Source organism: Alligator sinensis, unplaced genomic scaffold (assembly GCF_000455745.1).
Source record: "Alligator sinensis unplaced genomic scaffold, ASM45574v1 scaffold59_1, whole genome shotgun sequence".
Taxonomy (NCBI): Eukaryota; Metazoa; Chordata; order Crocodylia; family Alligatoridae; genus Alligator; species Alligator sinensis.
The window spans coordinates 1,709,343-1,729,695 of NW_005841878.1; the positions used below are offsets into that span (position 1 = coordinate 1,709,343).

Consider the following 20,353-nt stretch of genomic DNA (forward strand, 5'->3'; position numbering starts at 1 on the left):
GACCAGTGTCGCATAGAGGGGGAGGATCACCTCCTTGGACCTGCTTGAGATGCATCTGTGGATGCATGACAAGGTATGGTTGGCCTTTCTGACCGCGTCCCCACACTGTCGGCCCATGTTCATTTTGGCATCAATAATGACTCCAAGATCCTTCTCTGCCTCTGCACTGATGAGAAGGGAGTTCCCAGCATGTAGGTACGCTGCTGGTTCTTCCTCCCCAGGTGCAGTACCTTGCAGTTGTCAGTGTTGAAACCCATCCTCTTCTCATCTGCCCACCCCTGTAATCTGTCCAGGTCTGATTGCAGCCTATTCCTCCCTTCTAGTGTGCCCACTTCCTCCACATCTTAGTGTCGTCTGCGAATTTGAACAGGGTGCTTTTTACACCCCCGTCCAAGTTGCTGATGAAGATGTTGAACAGTGAGGGCCCGCGGACTGAGCCCTGCGGAACCCCACTGCCCACATCCCTCCAGGTCGAATAAGACCCATCCACCACCACTCTCTGGGTGTGGCCCTCCAGCCAGTTAGTGACCCACTGGACTGTGTAGGCATTGACACCACAGTCCCCTAGTTTTTTAATGAGACTGGGGTGAGAGAGAGTGTCGAAGGCCTTCCTAAAGTCCAGAAAGACTACGTCCACTGCTACACCTGCGTCTAAGACTTTTGTGACCTGGTCATAGAAGGCCACCCAGTTGGTCTGACAGGACCTGCCTCTAATGAACCATGTTGATTGCCCCTAAGCATAATCTCCCCTGCTGGCCCCTCGCGGACATGTGCCAGGATAAGTCTCAAAAAGCTTACCCAGGATCGAGGTAAGACTAACGGGTCTATAGTTTCCTGGGTCCTCCTTCCTCCCTTTTTTGAAAATGGGAACCACGTTGGCCCTTTTCCAGTCCTCTGGCACCACGCCAGAGCACCATGAGTACTCGTAAAGCCGTGCCAGGGGTCCTGCAATGACCTCTGCTAATTCCCTCAGCACTCTGGGGAGGAGGTCATCAGGACCTGCTGATTTAAATACGTCCAGTCCCTCCAGAAGTTCCCTGACTAGACCTCACTGACCCTAGGTCTGGGTGTGCCTCCCCTGGGGCCTATGGGGGCCCCGGTGGTGGGGGTGACCCGGTCCCTGCTCAGAAAAATGGAGGCAAAGAAATTGTTAAATAGGTTAGCTTTGTTGTCTGGAGTGATGACCAGATTTCCTAGCATGCCTTGCAGAGGCCCCACATTACCCGGTAGTATTATCCTTAGCCCATTTGCTGAAACAAGCAGGAATTTGCCAAAGATATGCATCTTGTTATTTTCAATTAAGAAATGGATTGACATCATTAAATCATTTTACATAAGTCAACATTCAGCCAGCAATGGTAATGACTTTAGCTCACAGAATCAGGGCTGAATTCAAAGTAGGTTGAAATTATTTAATTACCTCAAATTCTTCACTAAATCAGCAGATGCAGCTTTTATGATCTTTACCTACTAATAAACACAACTGATTTCAGGGTTTAAGACTTTTAATCCTTTTAAAAGTTCCTTTCCTAATTTTCCTATTCAATTCTTTCGAAATAACCATTCTACCCAGTTCCTTCCCAAATCACATATGGGAGTTAAGCCAGAGTGAAAAACAACACAATCAGGAAAATATCTTCAGGCTATAAAGTTCCAATGCACGTGTATTTCTGCGATTACGTATTTATGAACAGAGAGGAGTGTAAGTCAGCTAACTGAATATTTTGGTTTATTCATGAATATGAATTCCATACTAGGAATTTTAAGAGGAATTAAACATAACTAACAGAATTTTTGGCCATTTTTGATGCTTATGTGTAATTTTGTTTTGTGTATTGTTATAAAGAAAATATGGAAAATACTTAAGTTTTTCTATGGGTACTATGAACTTGGTAAGTTCTAACATATCTGAAGTGAACAATGACTTACATTAATTCCTGCCAGCACAATGTAAGATCCATTTCCACAAGGATATGGACTTTAGTTTTGAATTCATTACACATTATACCCAACTGCAGTGCCCTAAAGATCAACAGCCACACAAATAATCATACATATTTTAAAAATTAAAGAAATAATAGATTTCTCCATCTGATGGAACAGCTAAATGATCCTTTCCACACACGGGTCTTTAGCTCATAAATTATGAGCCAAAGATCCATCTGAATCTGGGTTATATCCTGTACGAAACATCAAAGATTAGAGCCCTTACTTTGGATGGGCTACTTTGACCCTACACAAAATATCAGGAGTGCATAAATTCTTTGTTCACATATTTCCTTAGAATGAATTAAATGAATGAGAATCTATTAAGATCATTCCACAGCTAAATTCAAGATTAATTCCTCCTAAATACCTTTTATTCGTAGACTGAAAGCATGGCAACTAGCTTTAGGCAAAACCTCACAACCACCAGCCCTCTGCACATTTATCTTTATATCTGTAAGAACAACAACTCAGACCCATCTCCAAGGCTCTTTTCTTACAGACATAATAAACAGAAACAATGACAGAAATTTAGAATATCACATCTGTCACTGAAATTTTATTTTTATTGAAGTTCTTGAGCACTCAAAATTAGGGCTGGCACCTTGCTCAAAAACAGACTTTTACTTGAGAAATACAAAGTCTAAATAGGCATATGACTAGTAAATGTCATATACAGACATGTAAAAACACAGGGCAGGGAAATACAGGCAGGGAAAAACAAGGAAAAGGATAACATCATATGATTACACAGCAACACATATGTATGTTGTGAGTTTCATGAAGCATCTGTGGCCACATCCAGATGTGTGTGGCCATGCAGTATGTGGCGCCGCAGACAAGTCTGTGGTGCCACATACCACATGTCCTGTTGTTCTCCGCAATGCAAGGGAGCAGCACAGAGGGATTTTTGAGCCCTGGATATCCAGGCTCAAAAAAACCTGTAGAAAAAAAAAGCAGTGTCACATGCAGCAGCAGCATGCGCTGCCCAAAGCCAGAACTTGGCCAGCTGGAGCTGTGCTTTGCTGTTGGCCAGGCTCCACATGGCAGGATCGCTGCTGCTGTAGCCCCAGGAGTACCCCAGGTAAGACTTCTGGTCCCAGCCTCCCCTACCCCACCTAAGGTAACTTGCCATGTGCCAGAGCACACGTGGCACAGTTGTTCCCTCCCTGGGGACAACTAGCGATGGCACAAGGTGCGCTGCCTCTAGCTGTCCCTGGGGAACCAAATGTCCACACTTCTGGATGCAGTCTGTGTGTCTAAGGGAAGTTATTTTCCTGTCTCAGACTTCTGACAGGCAAAGAATAAGTTTTAAGATTCTTTTCAATGAAGTGAGACAGGAGGGCTAAGCAAATAGGTGTAGGCAGGCATCCCTGCCATTTTGGAGCAAAACGAAGAAACAGAAACTTTTATGAGAAGGGGAGACAGCAAAATATTGAGTACATGGACAGAGAGATGATTACATCACCTCAAAGTGTGCGTGTGTGTACCTACTGCTTGTGAGCGTGCATCAGCTGTAACAACTGTTCACCTATCCTGCAGTAGTGAAATGAAACTATGATTATTCACCTTTTACTGAAACAGTGGCTAATTATGCTGGTTTGGTTCTTGCACCATACAGAAGAAACAGCTGTAGTGGGTTCAGCTGAGCCACAGTGTGTACCATCCCTCTATTTTCAATTAGTAATAACTGTTATTGGTAAGTGTGTGAAAGAAAATGAGACCTGGTCAGCTTAGTGATATAGACATAGCCTGGGTGAAAGCCTTACTTTAGCATCATCATCCTATAATTTGCAGTAGCAACCTAGAACTCTCATTCATGCCCTTCATTAAAAAGCTAAAACTTACTTGTCTCTATGTCCCTACAGACCTCCTATACTATAATATGATTGTAAGAAGGGCCAAGACTTAACAACAGTAAATCCCACTGAATGATTGCCTATTCAGTGTTTTGATTGTGGATCCATCTGTCATGCTCTGTAGATTAAGAGCACTTAAATATTTTGTTCCAATTGTTGCTTTCCTTCTATTTTACCCTGGGGCTTTACACTCAGGATTCACCACAGGACATGAGACTGTTATGTAAATAATGATTTTGTGCAGTGAAGGAGATGGTCCCAAGACCTACAGTTGACATGGCAACTCCACATAAAACAGTTATTTAGTTTGACTTCCTTCGTGTACCATATTCTAAAAGGAGACAGTCAATCTAGTTGCTGAGAAGGTTTTTAATGACATCTGCAATATGTAGTTTCTTTTGACTCATTCCTTTTTTCATTTGAAAAAAAATTAGCTGGCTTTATATATTTTGGCATCTAATTTAGAAAAAAATACATATGGGAAGAATATGATTGCTATATTGAGAGTTGTTTTCTATTTCAATTTAATGTTTTGTTGAATTGTGGTGAATATTACAAATGGAATTCTTGAAACCACCAGAATGATGAGCCTAAGTCGATAAGAATAAAGTTATTTGGTATGCAATTTGTGTTGTCTGAAGCTAGTTAACATAACTGGCATAGCCTCAGGCAGGAGTTATGAAAAGTGACTAGTGTATTGAGAAAAACTCATCCTGGTGAATCAAAGTAATGCTTTATTTATGGACTTGAATTACAGTTGTCGTCTGTTTGACAAAGAAACTTTCATCCCATTCCACTCAAAATATGATTTGGATCTATGAATTCTCTTTGATAATCTAATCTCTGGTCTTCATCCAACAACTGTCTGATTGAAGTATTAATAGAGGGAGGGCATATGGATTGTAGAAGTAGTAATTGAAGTATTAATAGAGGGAGGGCATAGGGTTGTACTCCCCTATGCCTTTACCTGACAAGCAATGCAGAAAACCCTCTGTTTAGCTCAAGTGGTTCATAGGAGCCATGCCTCAGTCCTAATTCATTATAGGGCACTGACAGAAGCAGAAAACAAAAAACAAGTGCTTTACCAGAAGAGGAATCGCATCAGTTTGACTTGGCTCCCCAGCATCTGTATAGTTTGCATGCTCCAGCAGCACTTTTGGCACTTTTATGTAATAGCTGATTGAATCTATTTTTATCAAATAGCTGACTGAATCAGCTATTAGATAAAAGCACCAAAAAGCCCCGCTGAAGTGCGTGAGCTGTACAGACACTGGGTGAGCTGGGTCAAACTGACACAATGCCTCTTCTGGGCATGCATGGTGTGTGGGCGCACCAGAAAGCACTGCTTCCCCTCATCCCATCTGTAAGCAGCCTATTGTTTTTACCCTTCAGGAGACAAAATTTAGCAGTCATACTTCCATGAAAAAAGCAAAATAATCTTTGCTGTGGAAACACAACTAATTATAATAAAAATCACCACAACAAACATCTGTGGGCTGGGGGGACATGGGCAGCTAGGTGGTTGAAGAAGGAGCAACAATATTACTGACAACATAGCAAATAAGATATTCTTCATCTTAGTCAAATTACAGTTGAATGAATGCAAAATTTGGTGCTCCAAAAGGACCTAGTATATAGGACAATTCCACAGATCAATGGCTGATTAAATCAGCAAACACAAGGTAACATGCTGACAGGCAGGTATCATTTAGCTGAATAGGTTTTGAATTATTCTGATATATTTATTTGTATCATCATAGTCTCTAGGCAAAAATTGGCCAGGACAGTGAAGCCATAGGCTTGAATCAGAGTAATTGTCAAAAGGCAAATAAGATGTTAGGCTGCTTTTAAAAAGGAGATATTAAACAATACATTCCATACTTTGAATAGTGGTCATACGATCTCAGAAAAGACAAGGGAATTGAAAAATGATTAAAGTGAGAAAATCAAGATGATTAAAGTGGGAAAGCATTACTTAATTGAGAAAACAGGAAACTGGGATAAGATATGATTAAGTAAATGGGCAACACAGCAATAGTGTGGTATTATTTCTTTTTCCACACTTGCTAAATGAAACTAAAGAGACCAGCCAAATTTAAAAAGAGAAAAATGATTTTGCAAAGCAACAGATAATTATTGGTACTCACTGACACTACTACATGATATTGTATTGCCTTTATGCAAGACCTTTGAAGCAACGAAAACTATTCATTCAATGGCTGGATGAGAACAAATTAAAAAAGAACAAATATGGTAAGCATTGCCAAAAGATGTTTCTCTGAACACACACTCAATTTCTCTGAGGTCTCTTGATTCCTTCAGCTTGAAAACCTGCCTCAAAATTTTACAGCAAATCTGACACTAAGGTAGGGGGATGGAGAAAGTGGAGAGGAGAAACAAAATGTTTACAATTAATTTAATTATATTGATAAATGGAGTAAGAGTCTATAAAGCTATGCTGATAACTTCTCTCAAATGCCGCTGTTATAGGATTTTTTTTTATTGACTGCTAGGGCCTTCCTAACTTTTTTATGAGCACGAATATATTTAATTCCAGAGTCCTAGATAAAATTCCAATATGGGTAACACTGGAGTGATGCTGTAGCCATGATGGTCCAGGAATTATAAGAGAGAAGGATTTTTAGGTGCTACCTTTTATTGGACCAACTACATGTTCAGGATAAAGTTAGACAAGCTTTTGAATGCAAGACATTCTTTAACCAGGTCTGAGAAAGGAAGCACGTACAGTGATGATTAATATCAGTACTCAGAGCTGTGAAACTGTAGGGGAGAAATTTACATGGGGATTTAATAAAACAGGCTTGATTACTAGGAGATCAAGACCTATGACAAGTGGGGAGTTTCATAATAACCCATAGTGTGCAAGAATTTGGGGAATTGAGTAGATTAGTATGCCATAACTTTATGGGTAACCTCACCCTGCTTACTTAAAATTGCTCCTACCCTTTCAATTGGATACAACAGTCGGCATTTCTTGTCCTAAACTTCTGTCTAGTATTCCTATGTGCTACTCATAAGCCTCAAATATTTTGGTTTCCCTAAATGATAAATAACAGCCATCACATTCCACTGGTGGGTGAGATAATTCCTGTTTGTATATATCCTTTGTGTGATGTTGGAGGTCTTATGGCTAGTGCCACCTGTCGGTTAGGTAGCCCCTCCCCTCGTCCCGCCTGCCACAACTTTGCTGGTATATTATTGTGAGAGGGTTCCAGTGGAGTTCTTATCAGAGGGGTTCCCCGACACGGGTGTACTCACAGCTGTTGCCTACGGTGTTCCGCAGGGCTCTGCCACCCCTACACCCCGTCCACTCACCAACTGATCACGTGCTGGTGGGATGGTGACCTTCGGTCCTCTGCGGGCTTTCCCACCTTTGGCTTCACCAATGCAGTGACTCGGACTTAGCTGTACAGCTCTGCCAGCCTGTCCTCTTGTCTCTCTGACTCTCCTGATATCGCTTAGCATCCTTCCTTCCTAACTTCCCTAGAAGTAATATTTCCTTTCGGTAGGGCTGCTCCCAGAGCTGCCTTCCCTTACCCAGTGGATTCCATGGGATTCTGCACCTGTCCCTGCCTCTATTTCTCCTAGGGGCAGTGCTGGCAAATGCAGGGTGCCCTGTCATTCCCCTTGCTTTCCTCGGCTTGTGGTTTAGAGGCTTCTCCTGCCTCTTGTGCTGGTGCGGCACAGCCTATCTGGTGCCTTTGCCCGGCAGGAGCCTCAGCACGCCAGACATGCTGTCTGCTGTCTGCTCTCTCTCTCTCTCTCTCTCTGGCTCCCCCTCCCCTCGGGTGCTGCTGGGGATTTTAAACTTTCCGGCAGCAGCCATATCGGCCGCCACGATTGGCCCAGCTGTTTCCCTTACTGGGAACAGCTGCTTAAATAGCCGGCATAATGCCGGCTGTAGCTGCGGCTGCACTTGCCGCTGTGGTCTTGGCTCCAGCACTGCCGGGTCTCCTGGAGGTAAGTTACCCCCTCTGGGGTTCTGTTCCGGGGTTTTGTCTGCCTTGCAGCCCTTCCTCACCTCTCCTTGTGCCCGTGACGGCAGCGTGCTGCCGTCACACTTTGGCTTGAAGGATTTAGGTTAGATATAAAAATTAACCTATGCTAAACACAAACAATTTAGCATATTAAAATAAACAGCCAAATTATGCTATCCAGTATATATATGTTAATGCACACAGTAGAAATCTCATACAACTCAGATGGTATATCAACTTTCACCTGTCAACCAACCAAATTCTAATAGTTTATAGATTCTAACTGTTCATAATTACAGCAAAAATTGTTTCCTAATTTGCCAGGATTGTCAGACTCTTGAATATCAAATGGATAGGACATGCATGAAAAGAAATTCAGTGGTCTCATCCTAGCCTCTACCTGCTTATTTCACAAACCATATTGCAATTTAATCATATTTACCAGTAGTCTTTCACATCAGGCCTGAGGTACACCTGCAAAGCTCTGTGGAGATATTGCCTTATTACCTAGACGTATTTAGCCTGACTCTAACCAACATCATTCGTTCTTTCTTAATTTCCTGTACACTTTAAAAACATAGGATGGGCCAAACCTAAACTCTAGACATGTCAGTTGCAAGCTCTGTGGAAGAACAGCATAGGACAGGATCTGAATGGGTGGTCAGACCTTTTTATCCATTGTGGGCTGAAAACCTGTATCCAATCACTGCATATAATCCATATATGAACATTTGTGGATAATCTCAAAGCCCACAAGAACAAACCAGGCATGTCTACACATGCACATTTACTGTGCAGTAACCAAAATTACTGTGCAGGATGGGGACGCATCTATACACAAATGCCTATACTGTGCAATAAATATGGTGTCTTAACCAACCTGAGCATAAATTGATACCTGTGTCATGCAGATATCAAATTTACGCCCAATTAGTTACTATGCAGTAATGCATGTGTAGACACCTTACTGCACAGTAACAATATGTGTGTGGACTGATTTGGGACTAACTTTAATCTCAAGTCAGTCCACACACAGCGTTAATGCTCTTTAATGCCTGCATATGTAGAGGTTGGCCTATTCCCATTTACTGTGCAGTAAATTTAAGTTGGTGTAAATGCATGTGTAGACACGCTCACTGTAGATTTAATATTCTAAATACCTTGTTCAAATCTGAACCAGCGAACTGAATTGCACTTGTAAGCCTTTGAAATTCAAGTCAGTAAATGATATTAAGGAAGTAAATTATGGAGTCATTGACAACAGTTTCAGGAATACTGTACACTGTCATCTTGCAGTATATGGTAGTTACTCAAGCATCAGTTCCCTAAGCATGTAATTCCTCAATCATCAAGATGAAAAGTTTCGACACAGTCATTATATTGCCAGCCTTCTTTCAAAATGTCTATGTAGGTTGCTAAGCATGATTATAGTTTATAGTGGTGCCCCTACATGAGAATTCTGTACAAACACCTGATATCACAGCATTTTGCCAAAGGAGTAAATTCAGCTGCTTCTTAGCAAATATAAAAAAACCCTATCATAAGTAAAGCAAAGTTTTCTTAAAATATAGCCTATGTTTTCATCATAAAAGGGAAATATTTGTTTCCAGATTAAGAGTTCTCAAATTAGTTTAATGGCTTCATTTTTCTGACAGAACCCTTCAAAGATATTACATTTTCAAAACATCACAAAATAAGATTTAAAAACAAAAACTACTTTATTAAATATGATTTAATCATCAAATAATTTCCACCTAAAAAGAAAAATACATTTATCTATGTGAAACGTAAAGGCTTAAAGACCAAATCAGTTGTGATTTCATATTTTAGTTTCTTATAATGACTTGGCTATTTTGGATCTAACCTCTCCAAAAGTACACAGTGTAACAAGTTCAGTCAACAGCTTTGATTATTAAAAAATAATTGTTATGTAGACAAATAAATACAACCATTCTTGTTGCCTACTAAGTATTATGTTATACAGAACTGCTGTTATGTTGCCGTTTGAGAAGATTAAGTACTAATTTCTGCATCTATCAGAGAAAAATGGAATTTGTATGGTAAATAACAGAAAAATGAGCAGTAATTCAATAAAAACACAGAAGGAGAAAGAAACAAATATTTCCCTTTATTTTGTTGTATCTGTTTATCATACAAGCTATCAAAGTTTACATGGATGTTAAAGATGAAATATTAGTAATTAATAAGCACTTCATTTATCAGTTATATCTGACTGTCAGGCATAATTTATTTCTAGAAAATAAAACTTCAGCCAAAATAGGATTTATCTTCAAGTATCCCAGGATGTTCTTAATCAATTAGCAGCAACATAACAGTGTGAAAAATGGCTGAGAGATCAGTCTTCTTAATTTAAATTATGTTAGTCTTACTCCTTAGCCAGCTGTATATTGGTTGGTTTTGCTCCAATAGGTATTCCATGTTTGTGCAAAGTATTGATAAGAGTCTCACGCATTTCATTGTTGTAGGAGTCAAAGTCAAATACATTTCGTACCACATCTGCAAGCCCTTCGGTTGGAAATTTCTGCAAAGAAACAAAAACCAAAAATTACTCTAATTACCCTCCTAAATTACTGCATATAGTAACATGCTTTGTTATAGCGAGTCTGTACAATTAAACTGCTAAAGATCAGTAGAAAGAAATGATAGGCCTACCTGTCATAAACAATAGGAAAAATGGTATACTTATTTCCTCAAAAGAACAGGTGGTTGATTTATATCAAAATGATACAAGTAACTGACCATAATCTTGAATCTTTACATCAGAAGCCGTGATTTAAATAATCATTTTTAATCTCATGTTGTATTCATACCTTTATCATTTTCCTAAAGAAAGAGCTTTTTTTATTGGCTGGTAACCATTAAAACTTACTGATTTGAAGCTAACTATACATTAAACCTGGTAGTTTTTTGGCCTAACCAGGAAAATATTTACATCAATACTATGTTTACATAATTCATTTGATCAAATACATTACTCAACAGATTATTCCTAATTTTATTATTCCTAATTTTAACTTCTGGATTACAAAGTACTGAATTATGCATTTATTTACTAGGGCATTACTTTTCTTTCTGTAATTCATGCCATGCTGTAGATATTGCAGGAAATTAGGCTGTACATAAGGAAGTTTTAAATACATATTTTAAAAACCTATCCTTTGTTCTGCATTTACAACAAAGAAAACACTGTCATTAGTGATCTGAACCTTAACAGACTGTTTCAATCACTGTTTTTCTTGTTTTTTAAGATAGTCACATAATAGTAATGTGACGCAATAAACTGTGGCGCAGTTCACGTCCAAGTTTATTGCTCCCAGGCACAGCATTTTGCACATGCGCCTAGGACCTTAGCGTGTTGAGCCACGTGACACAGCCCCAGCTGGCAGGGGGCCCTGAAAGCCAGCTTGCCAACCCAGGGATGCTCCTACCCAGCACAATGTGATGCAGAGGGGCTGGCTGGGGCATGAGAGTGCTATAGGGCGGTTCTAGACAGCACTGTAGCACCCTCGTGTCGCAGCCAGTCCTGTAACTGTCTTCCAAGGGAGGTGGTACTCTCACCTACCTTGGGGGTCTTTAAATAAAAAATGGCCCTTCAAAATTTTAGAAACAGTTGATCTCATCCTTTTACTCCTCAGATTTACTCATAGATTGGAACTTTCCAGTTGGTAGTCCAGAGTCCTTATGTGGCCCATAAGGGGTTAATTTGTGGATCCATGGGCTCCTGCAGCAGCCAGGGCCTCTGGGCTCCCCCCTCCCTCCTCTGGCTTCTTGCCACTGCCCCAAAGGACAGGGCAGGGCAGAATGAAGCAGCATAGCCTATGGTGCCAGTGAAGCACATGGTTTGGTGCACTGGGAGAGCCCAGAGCTGGGGAGCTAAGGATGAGGTGAGGACATGTATGCAGGGCAGCAGAGGGGACACCTGGGCAGTGGGGAGCCTGGGCGGTCCATGGCTTGCACTAGTGAGGCCCATGTGGTATACAGTCCCTGCTGGTGCTGCCTGTGGGGTACGTGGCTAGCCACTTAAAAGCTGGACAAACCTGGACTGGAAAAAGAAAACAAGCTCTTTGCTTTTCCAACAGCACTGATTTCCCAGCTTTGACTGTGTCTGCCACCAAAGTGCATTAGTTGAATAAACTAAAATAAAGATGGTATTATGTCTGTAACTACAAAAGTATATTGGTTCCAGGTGGTTTGCCAGTAAATTTTGCCAGGTCATTTGTGCCTTTTTTAAAAAAACCTCTGGCAGCAAACAAGCATGGTCTAAGCTACGCAAATCAAATTTTTAAAAAATGTACTAAATTATAGTAAGCTTGGGCCATGATACAGGTTATCATAATTTTACATATAATTTAAATTTTAATTTAATTTAACAGCAGTGATGTGGCTAAAATCACAATTGGCCATGATTAAGTAAATAAAACAAACCACTCAGCTAACATGAAGGGATTTCTCACATTTCCCAGTCTTTCTTTATTTGCTGTCTGTTTCAGCTGTAAGGTCTTTGAGGCAAGGATCTAGACTTTTCCCCTCAGTGCATGTCTATCTAGTAGAATAATTAAGCATGTGCATGCGCTTTGAAGCGTCAAAAACTCCCAAGGGCCAAATTTTGAACCCTTCAAAATAGGCCTTAAATTTGACATGTTTGAAGGAAATAATTTCACCATACTAGAATCTGAATAAGTATTAAATAGCATAGGAAATAAACCACAGATTTATCAAAATAAGCAGCAGAAACATCCACTGTACATACTGTCAACAGTAAAAGCACATAGAGGTATTTAAGTTATTGCCATTTATTATACAAATGTGAGGTACTACACCTCAGGAAGAATAATAAAAAAAAATACAAAATGGTGACATCTGATTGGAGAGCTGTACTACAGATAAGGGTCTAGGAACCCAATACAATGATTTTATGATCCTTTCCTCTTTATCACAAAGTATACCCAACACACTTGCACTAATTTATTTAGTAATTTTCCAGAAACGAGTACACTGAAAACTGATTAGCCTTCTCTGTTAAACATATATTGATTCAGCTATCTTATTCTGGATTCTGCAAAGGCCATTTGACTCAAATGTTATACATCTTTCCTACTGGTTCCAAGTATTTATTTAACCTCTTCTGTACTATTTTGTAACTTCTGACATTAATATTTCTCACTTCAGGGAAGCAAACTGATATCACAGTGTCTTTTGTACCAATATTGTATTATACGGTTTGCATGTACTATACTACATGTTTTTTTAGGGACAGATGTTCATCTCTGTCACAAAAACTATTTTAGACTAGAAAACTTGCTAAAACATTTTCAAGTTAATTGCATTTTTAACAACTGAGCTCTACTGCTTCGAACAGTACAAATCCAGCCAATTTTTAATATCTGGATGAAAAAATTGTTTACCAAAGACTGGCAGTGACAGTTTACCTGAAGCAGTGAAGTTGAATGTCTTAATAAATCATTTGGTTTAAATTGATTTTTAAAACCAAATTAGTGGAGAAAATACTGACTTTCCATTAATGCATCTGGTTCTCATTCACTGATTCTTTCCTTTACAAGTAACACATTTGTGTGCACCTTTTAAGACTTTCATATTTTACTCCTAGATTCTTGATTATTTTTTAAAACAATCAATAACATAGTTTTAGCTTTTAACAGCTTCCTACAGAGTATCTTTGCTGCTTGGCTTGATACAAAGCCATTACCAATGGTGACTTGGTTAAAAGTTCTTATGGTTCTAAGTTTTTATGAAAGGTAAACACATGAATGACTAATTTTATAATCTCCTTCAGAAGGTCAACAAGCAAAAGAAAAATCAAATTGAAAAATAATTTGCAGGTATTACAAATGTAAGCAAAGCCCCAGTTTTCATTCCCTCAACTAGAAGGAAAACCGTAAGTGAGTTTTGCTCTTTAAATCAGCTGTTATAGGCCCTGAAGTTTGCCTTCTTACCTAAACTTATATTACAAATGTACAACCTAGCTACTAATGTTGCACTCCATCATCCAATCTGTTTTACCAGAACGAGCATGGTAAATAGATTCCAAATCTATTTGATTCCAAATAGTCAGCAAAGCACTTTATAAGTTTGCTAACACTTCTGTGTTGGAGGAAGGTGGAAGAGGTATTAAAGTGTTTCATTTTGGTTTAAGCCCCACTCCAGGCACATTCCAAAGTCTTCCCCCAGTCAAACCAAATGGTACCCAGTCATTCAGCCACCACTGAAGGTGATGGGAAAAGCTGGGAGCCTCACTACTTCTTTGTGTGCTGTTGGTTACATAAACTGATGTGTCTACACAATGTTAGCCTTATGAGGTGTTAGGCTTGAGAGGTTCTCTGACTTTCTGGAAGAGCTATACAATTCTATGCACTCTGATTGGCTTACATATCAGTATATGATTACGACTCAATTACCATAAATGCACGGCTTAGCTTTAACTGGCTAGCAACCATGTTTAATCAGACTGCAAAGATTTGAACGATCAATTAATATGCTCAAAAGCTTGCAAAGAACTTTTTTTCAACTATTCATTTGGTCTAATAAAAGATATCACATCTACCCAAAGAACCTTGCCTTTACAGTGAATACAGAATTCTCTCTAGTCTGACTGGCTCTGGTACTCAGAAGTTATCTGTCAACAACAAAGATATTGCCTTAGCATCTAGCTCCTTTCTGCAGAAGCAGAAACTTTCCAAAATTACATGAAAGAAAACACCAATAATAGTACAAAGAAAGCAGGGCTGTGGAACTGCTGTAAGGAAACTGTTTAACAATATGACTAATTTCCCTCCTTCCTTCCTGCAAGTCAGCAACGTTCATTGACTCATTTCCCTCCTTCCTCTCCTTCTAACCCTTTCCTACCTGAAAACCTGGAAGGTTGTTGCTCTAGAATAGCTATTAGGTTTATGTTTACACGAACTGTTTACATTTGGCTCATCCTTCTTTAGGTGATTGCTGTAAAAACAATCTACTGTAAACAAAATATTGTTGCCCTCCTGCCAAAATGTTGGGTTTTCAAAGATTTGTGTTGAATGAAAATTTAATAATCCAAGATAGGGCTTTGCTCAGTCCAGACTCTTTCCACTAAATACACTAGTCTTTGAACAGAGGTGGTCACGAACTGCAGGCCGCCAAATTCCTTTTTCAGAAATAATTTGATAATGGTACTCATTACTTTGGTAAATCTCTGTGTTCTGACTAATGCTTTGCTCACAGATCTTCATTCATAAATCTTTATACTTCACTTATTAACAATTCAGTTACAAGCTGCTTTAGTATGAAACCTTAGCTTTTATCTCCCTAGTTCAGGCAGCCCAGTATACTGTTATACTGTATACTTTTATGTTATCGCTAGTCTAAATCAGCAGTTTTCAACCCAGATGCCATGCACTCTGACCTTCCGCACTTTCCTGGACCAGAGACTGCCTGATCTGGGGGAACAGGCTGGGGGTTTTGCCCCATTCCCATTCTCCCCTATCTATGGGAAGGAGTGGTGCATTGGGGAAAGACCCATTCTCCAGACCTAAGTATCCGTAGTCTGAGGAGGTTTCCGGAGTCTTTCCATGCCTCTCTAATACCTTCCCCTCCAGGAATGGGAGGAGTAAAGCAACCACTGCTTCCCATGCCTTCCCCAGATCAGGATTACCCCAGTCTCAGGAAGACACAAGAAGCAGGGGAGAGGGGGAAGTTCTCAGAAATTGCTACTGCTAGAAATGAAAGCCTGTTCATGGGCCAAAAATGAAAAAGGAGTGTATAAACCTGGATTTGTTCAATATCTTCAGTGACATGGAAGATGGGATGGAGTGCACCCGCAGCAAGTTTGCAGAAAACACCAAGCTGGGGGGAGTAGTAGATACACTAGAGGGTAGGGCTAGGATTCAGAGAGACCTCGACAAATTGTTGTGAAAAAGGCCAACAGCATACTTGGCTGCATTGGTAGGAGTGTTACCAGCAGATCAAGGGAAGTGACTATTTTCCTCTATTCAGCACTGGTGAAGCCATGTCTGGAGTACTGTGTTCAGTTTTGGACCCCCTACTACAGAAAGGATGTACAAATTGGAGGCAGTCCAGCAGAGTGCAACAAAAATGGTGAGGGGGCTGGGGGACATGACTTATGAGCAGGGATCCTGGTTTTCTCGAATTTAAAAAAGTTATCCAAAGTCCACATTTTTCCATGATTAAAATGAAACAAGGGCATGCTTGGCTCATATTCAGCTTATTGTCTGCTATAGCCCCCAGGTCCTTTTCTGCAGAGCTGCTGCTTAGCCAGTCAGTCCCCAGCCTGTACCAGTGCATGGGATTGTTCTGTCCTAAATGAAGGACTGCACTTGTCCTTATTGAACCTCATGAGATTTCTTTTGGTCCAAACCTCCAATTTGTCTAGATCTCTCTCTGAATCTTAGCCCTACCCTTGGGAGAAGGGTGGGGGAGGGACGGGGAAGAAGCATAGACAGGACATAGAAGGGGCAGGGCAGGAAGCTGCTGTGGGTCTCATTCTGGCCATCTCCTTCACCCTTCTTTGTAGGCAAATCTAAGCCAAGGGGCTTTTTCCCTCCATGCTGACTGGGGAAAAAATCTTGTCTTAGAATCGAGTAAATATAGTACATCAATATGAATGATGCATCAGACTTTCAATTTCTCATCCTCTTACACACAGGCTTTTTTAAAGAATAAAAACATGCATACTTTATACACCCACAAAAAAATTAGCTACCTAGGTACTGATAAGACCCCACCAACATACTATCTGACCAGGTAATATACAATAACAGGTATGCAGCTGTCAGATGAATCCTTTAATTCAAAACTTTAATTTTTTTTTAATCCTTAATCTACAACATATGAAGGATTTTCAAAAATTATATTTCACTATTACTCATTTAATTTGTTTTATTGTTCTGAATTCCAGATTATGTATACTTTACCTGCAAATGTTTTACGATATTCACAACTTCTCTGGTTGAATAAGGATAGTTAATAATTCCTTGGTCAGCCAAGCTCCTCAGTTCTCCAAAAGCAGCTACCAGTTTCTGAAGGACTTGCTTGGGAACATCAGGACCATACTGTTTAAGCATAGAAAGCTCTGACTGTGGTTTGGGATTGTCAACAGCATGGCAGCTAAAAATATCCCCTAAAATAAAAAAAGCACAATAACATGCATTAAAAACATTCGAAAATGATGGCATAGTACCAATACTACTTAAAGTTTATATACCATTCACTTTATAGAGCTCATATAACTGAAAAAATCCTGGAAGCTTGCAGAATGTACTGAATCCTTGATCTAATGGGAAAAATCAGGTCACTTTTAAGGTCTCTGTTTTTCAGACACACAAAATTGAGACAGTCAGAGTCATTAATCACTTCTGAAAGTTTTAGCCTGAATAAACCATCCTTGGAGGTTTTTAAGACCTGGCTAGACAAAGCCTTGGTTGGGATGGTCCTGGTCGCCCTCCCCTGCTCCCTCCTCCTTCATTATGTTACGGACAAGAACTGATCTGGAGGTAATAAAACTGCCTAAGATTTCCCCACTCTTCTTTTCATGAAAAGGTTTAGGGAAAAAAAAGAAATCTTGGATCTTGCATACCAATTTCATTAATAATATAATTTAGGATGCTCCCCGTTTCATGCAAATCACTTACCTAGGGTGCCAAAAAAGTCATTTCCCAAGAAAGGAAATCCAGGTCTATTTGCTAGAACTATCATTCTAAAATCCGGATGAATTACTATTACATTTTCTCTCCCATCTACAGTAGCAGGATCTAGAAAAAACACAAATATTTTAAAGAAAATATTTTAGCTTCGAAACCAGTAGGCAACATCATCTAGCAAAAAACTCTTAGTTTATTAGCATGTTGCCAAACTACAAGGGTCCTCATCACCTGACTGTAATTATTTTTTATCATAAATGATGGAATCTGAATCTGTTGGTAGAATGTTCTACAGTCAAGAATGCAATCAGTCTCTCAAGATCACAGCTACCCATGTCTGCAGTCAAATGTGTGAGGAGACAAACTCAGGTAAAGGAAATAACCCAGGGAAAAAGCCTTTATGGACACTTCTACATCCTGCTGTATCTGGGGTAGCAAGAAGAGGGTCAGAGTTTGCCCTCCTTCAGAAAAACCTGGCCATCAAGGTGGAGATCATCAGGAATCTGCAAGAAGCCACAGCCATATGTCACAGGATCCATATAACAGGAGTGATCCAAGCTAGTGTCTTTGCTCCCAGTTTCCACGTAACATTTCTCCAATGTCACTCTACTATTTCTCCCCTCAGCTACAAAACTAGTATAAGTATCAAGACAACTAGACAGCATTATTTTAAAATGCCAACTTAGTGTTTTGTAATGTCACAAAATTATAGAATTGCAGCATTTGGATTCAAAAGATTACTACACTCCTGATCTGTAAAGAAAAACATGATATAATTATTTGCATCACACACCATACCCATTAATACTGAAAAGGTACTTCAAATATAGTTCCATTTTGAGAAGTGATTCTAAAATGACATTACGTTTCATGTGTAATTTTCTCAGTGACTTTCACTGGATGGCATATTCTCTCTCTCTCTCTCAAAAAAAAGAGAGAATTATACACACAAAAGATTTCTCTAATTGCCAAATAAGAGGTAAGGATTTGCCCAGGACAACAGAAACACATAGATGGACCTGAGAAGATAATTTGGTTGTCTAGATCTTTAATCCCAGGGGTAATGAATAAGCAGGAGGAAACTTGACTTGAGAAATAAAATCTCAAGTGAAACTGTAGGGTTCCTAGTTAGAAAAAACAAACAAACCCCTTTTAACTCATAAAATTAGTAATTTTACAGGTGATCTTTAAACCACAAACATGGTACCTCACAGGCGTTTTTACACAAGTATTCTGTGGAGAAGACCCCTCCCCCTTTAAACTTTTAATAACTGACCTTTTAACGGCAAATATTTTTCCACTCAGACTCCTCTGTGGTTATACTTAGATTTAACTGCTAAAACAGTGCAACATGCTATGTTTTACTGTAAACGATAAAAGCATTTGATATCTATCTACTTACTGGCAACAAGGCGCCTCCCATCTGACAGAATCATTTCTCCACTTTCCACTAAAGTTTTTAAAATACAGGTAACATTTGTTGGAGCTTTGTCTGCCTCATCAATAACCAGGATATGCCCTGACTTGACTGCTTTCACCTAAAAGACAGAAAAACCATCATATGGACACCACAATATAAGGAACTGCATTGCTGATTTATTAGTTCCTTGTATTAATGTTGTGCACTCACCTTCTGCTAGTTAAAGCAGTAAAATTATGAGAAGGAAAAAGATAATGAATACAGTTAGGTTAAAAAAGAATTAATAAAAGTTGCTTAAACTTGATGGAAAAAATGGACAGTGGTAACACCTAAAATACAGCTTAAGAAATGCTCCAATAAAATTATTTTAACTGAACTTAATTTAAAAATATATTTCCTTTTAAGAAAGTAAAATAGATTAATGTGGTAATCATATCTTTGAGAAAAGTATTGTATTGTTCTTTTAGTGAGCTTCAGCCCTACAGCTTTTATTCTGAGAAATGATGCATTGAGATTATATCCAATTGTCATCAGTTTAAGTACAAATAGATACACAAGTGGGAGTGTCTGTATTTTATGTGTGTAGACATGACCGCAAGGAACTGAAGTAAGATACATGCATTAGTTCTGTGTATGAGTCACAACCTCTTTCTTCTGTTTTTGATCTACTTTTCAACTGAAAATAGGTAAGTTATATATGGTAGAAAAGGTTTTCAAAACTGAATGCCTAAATTAGACTCCTAATGCCAAATTCAGAAACCTAAATTAGTGGCTTGATTTTCAAGGGCTGAGATCTCAAGCAACCACTTTGGAATTAGTCGCTCTCCAAGATGATCATATCAATAGAAATCATTGGCTGTTCAGGATTTTGTTAAATCAACATACTGATTTTGGCAACAGTACAGAATGTTTTTTTAAATCAACATATTTTTGTAAGCTACATTTGGATTTTCTCTGGCTAATGGAACAGAGGCAGATCTAGATGCTGCAGAAAGAAAAGAGTTTGCTTATCATGGCAGGAAATTCGACAAATGATATGAAATGCGGAAACTATGTAATGTTTGGTGACTGGTGATTGCCTCGACACCCATGAACAAGACTTGGCCCACAGGCAGTAGCACAGCAGTGTTAACAGAGAAAGGACAGCACAGACTGGGAGGGAAAGCAAGATTTAGATAGCAACTGTAGTATGTGTAGAAGGGAAGGAGATGGTACAACAAGAAAGCAGGACTACTGTGTTCAAGCAGGGCTAAACGGGAAGACTACTACACCTGAGAGGCAAGTGAGGAACTGAGAAGGACCAAAAACTACTGGTTGGAGGTGAGTTGTAGTTCAGTCTTTAAGGAACATAAGTAGTCTGAGTCTGGAGTGCATAGGGGAGTGACACAGAAGATAGTAAAAAGTCAGAGGATAAAA

At 39.4% G+C, this 20,353-nt stretch overlaps 1 protein-coding gene across 1 annotated transcript in view; it reads right to left on the minus strand.

The window, feature by feature from the left end:
* Positions 1 to 20,353, minus strand: part of VWA8 (von Willebrand factor A domain containing 8) — a 313,781-nt gene that overhangs the window by 113,700 nt on the left and 179,728 nt on the right. The window contains exons 23-26 of the mRNA XM_025196153.1: positions 18,920 to 19,055; positions 17,509 to 17,628; positions 16,792 to 16,997; positions 10,234 to 10,385 (exon numbers count right to left, since the gene is read on the minus strand). Coding sequence (XP_025051938.1) covers positions 10,234 to 10,385; positions 16,792 to 16,997; positions 17,509 to 17,628; positions 18,920 to 19,055 — 614 coding nt within the window. The remainder of the gene's footprint in view (positions 1 to 10,233; positions 10,386 to 16,791; positions 16,998 to 17,508; positions 17,629 to 18,919; positions 19,056 to 20,353) is intronic.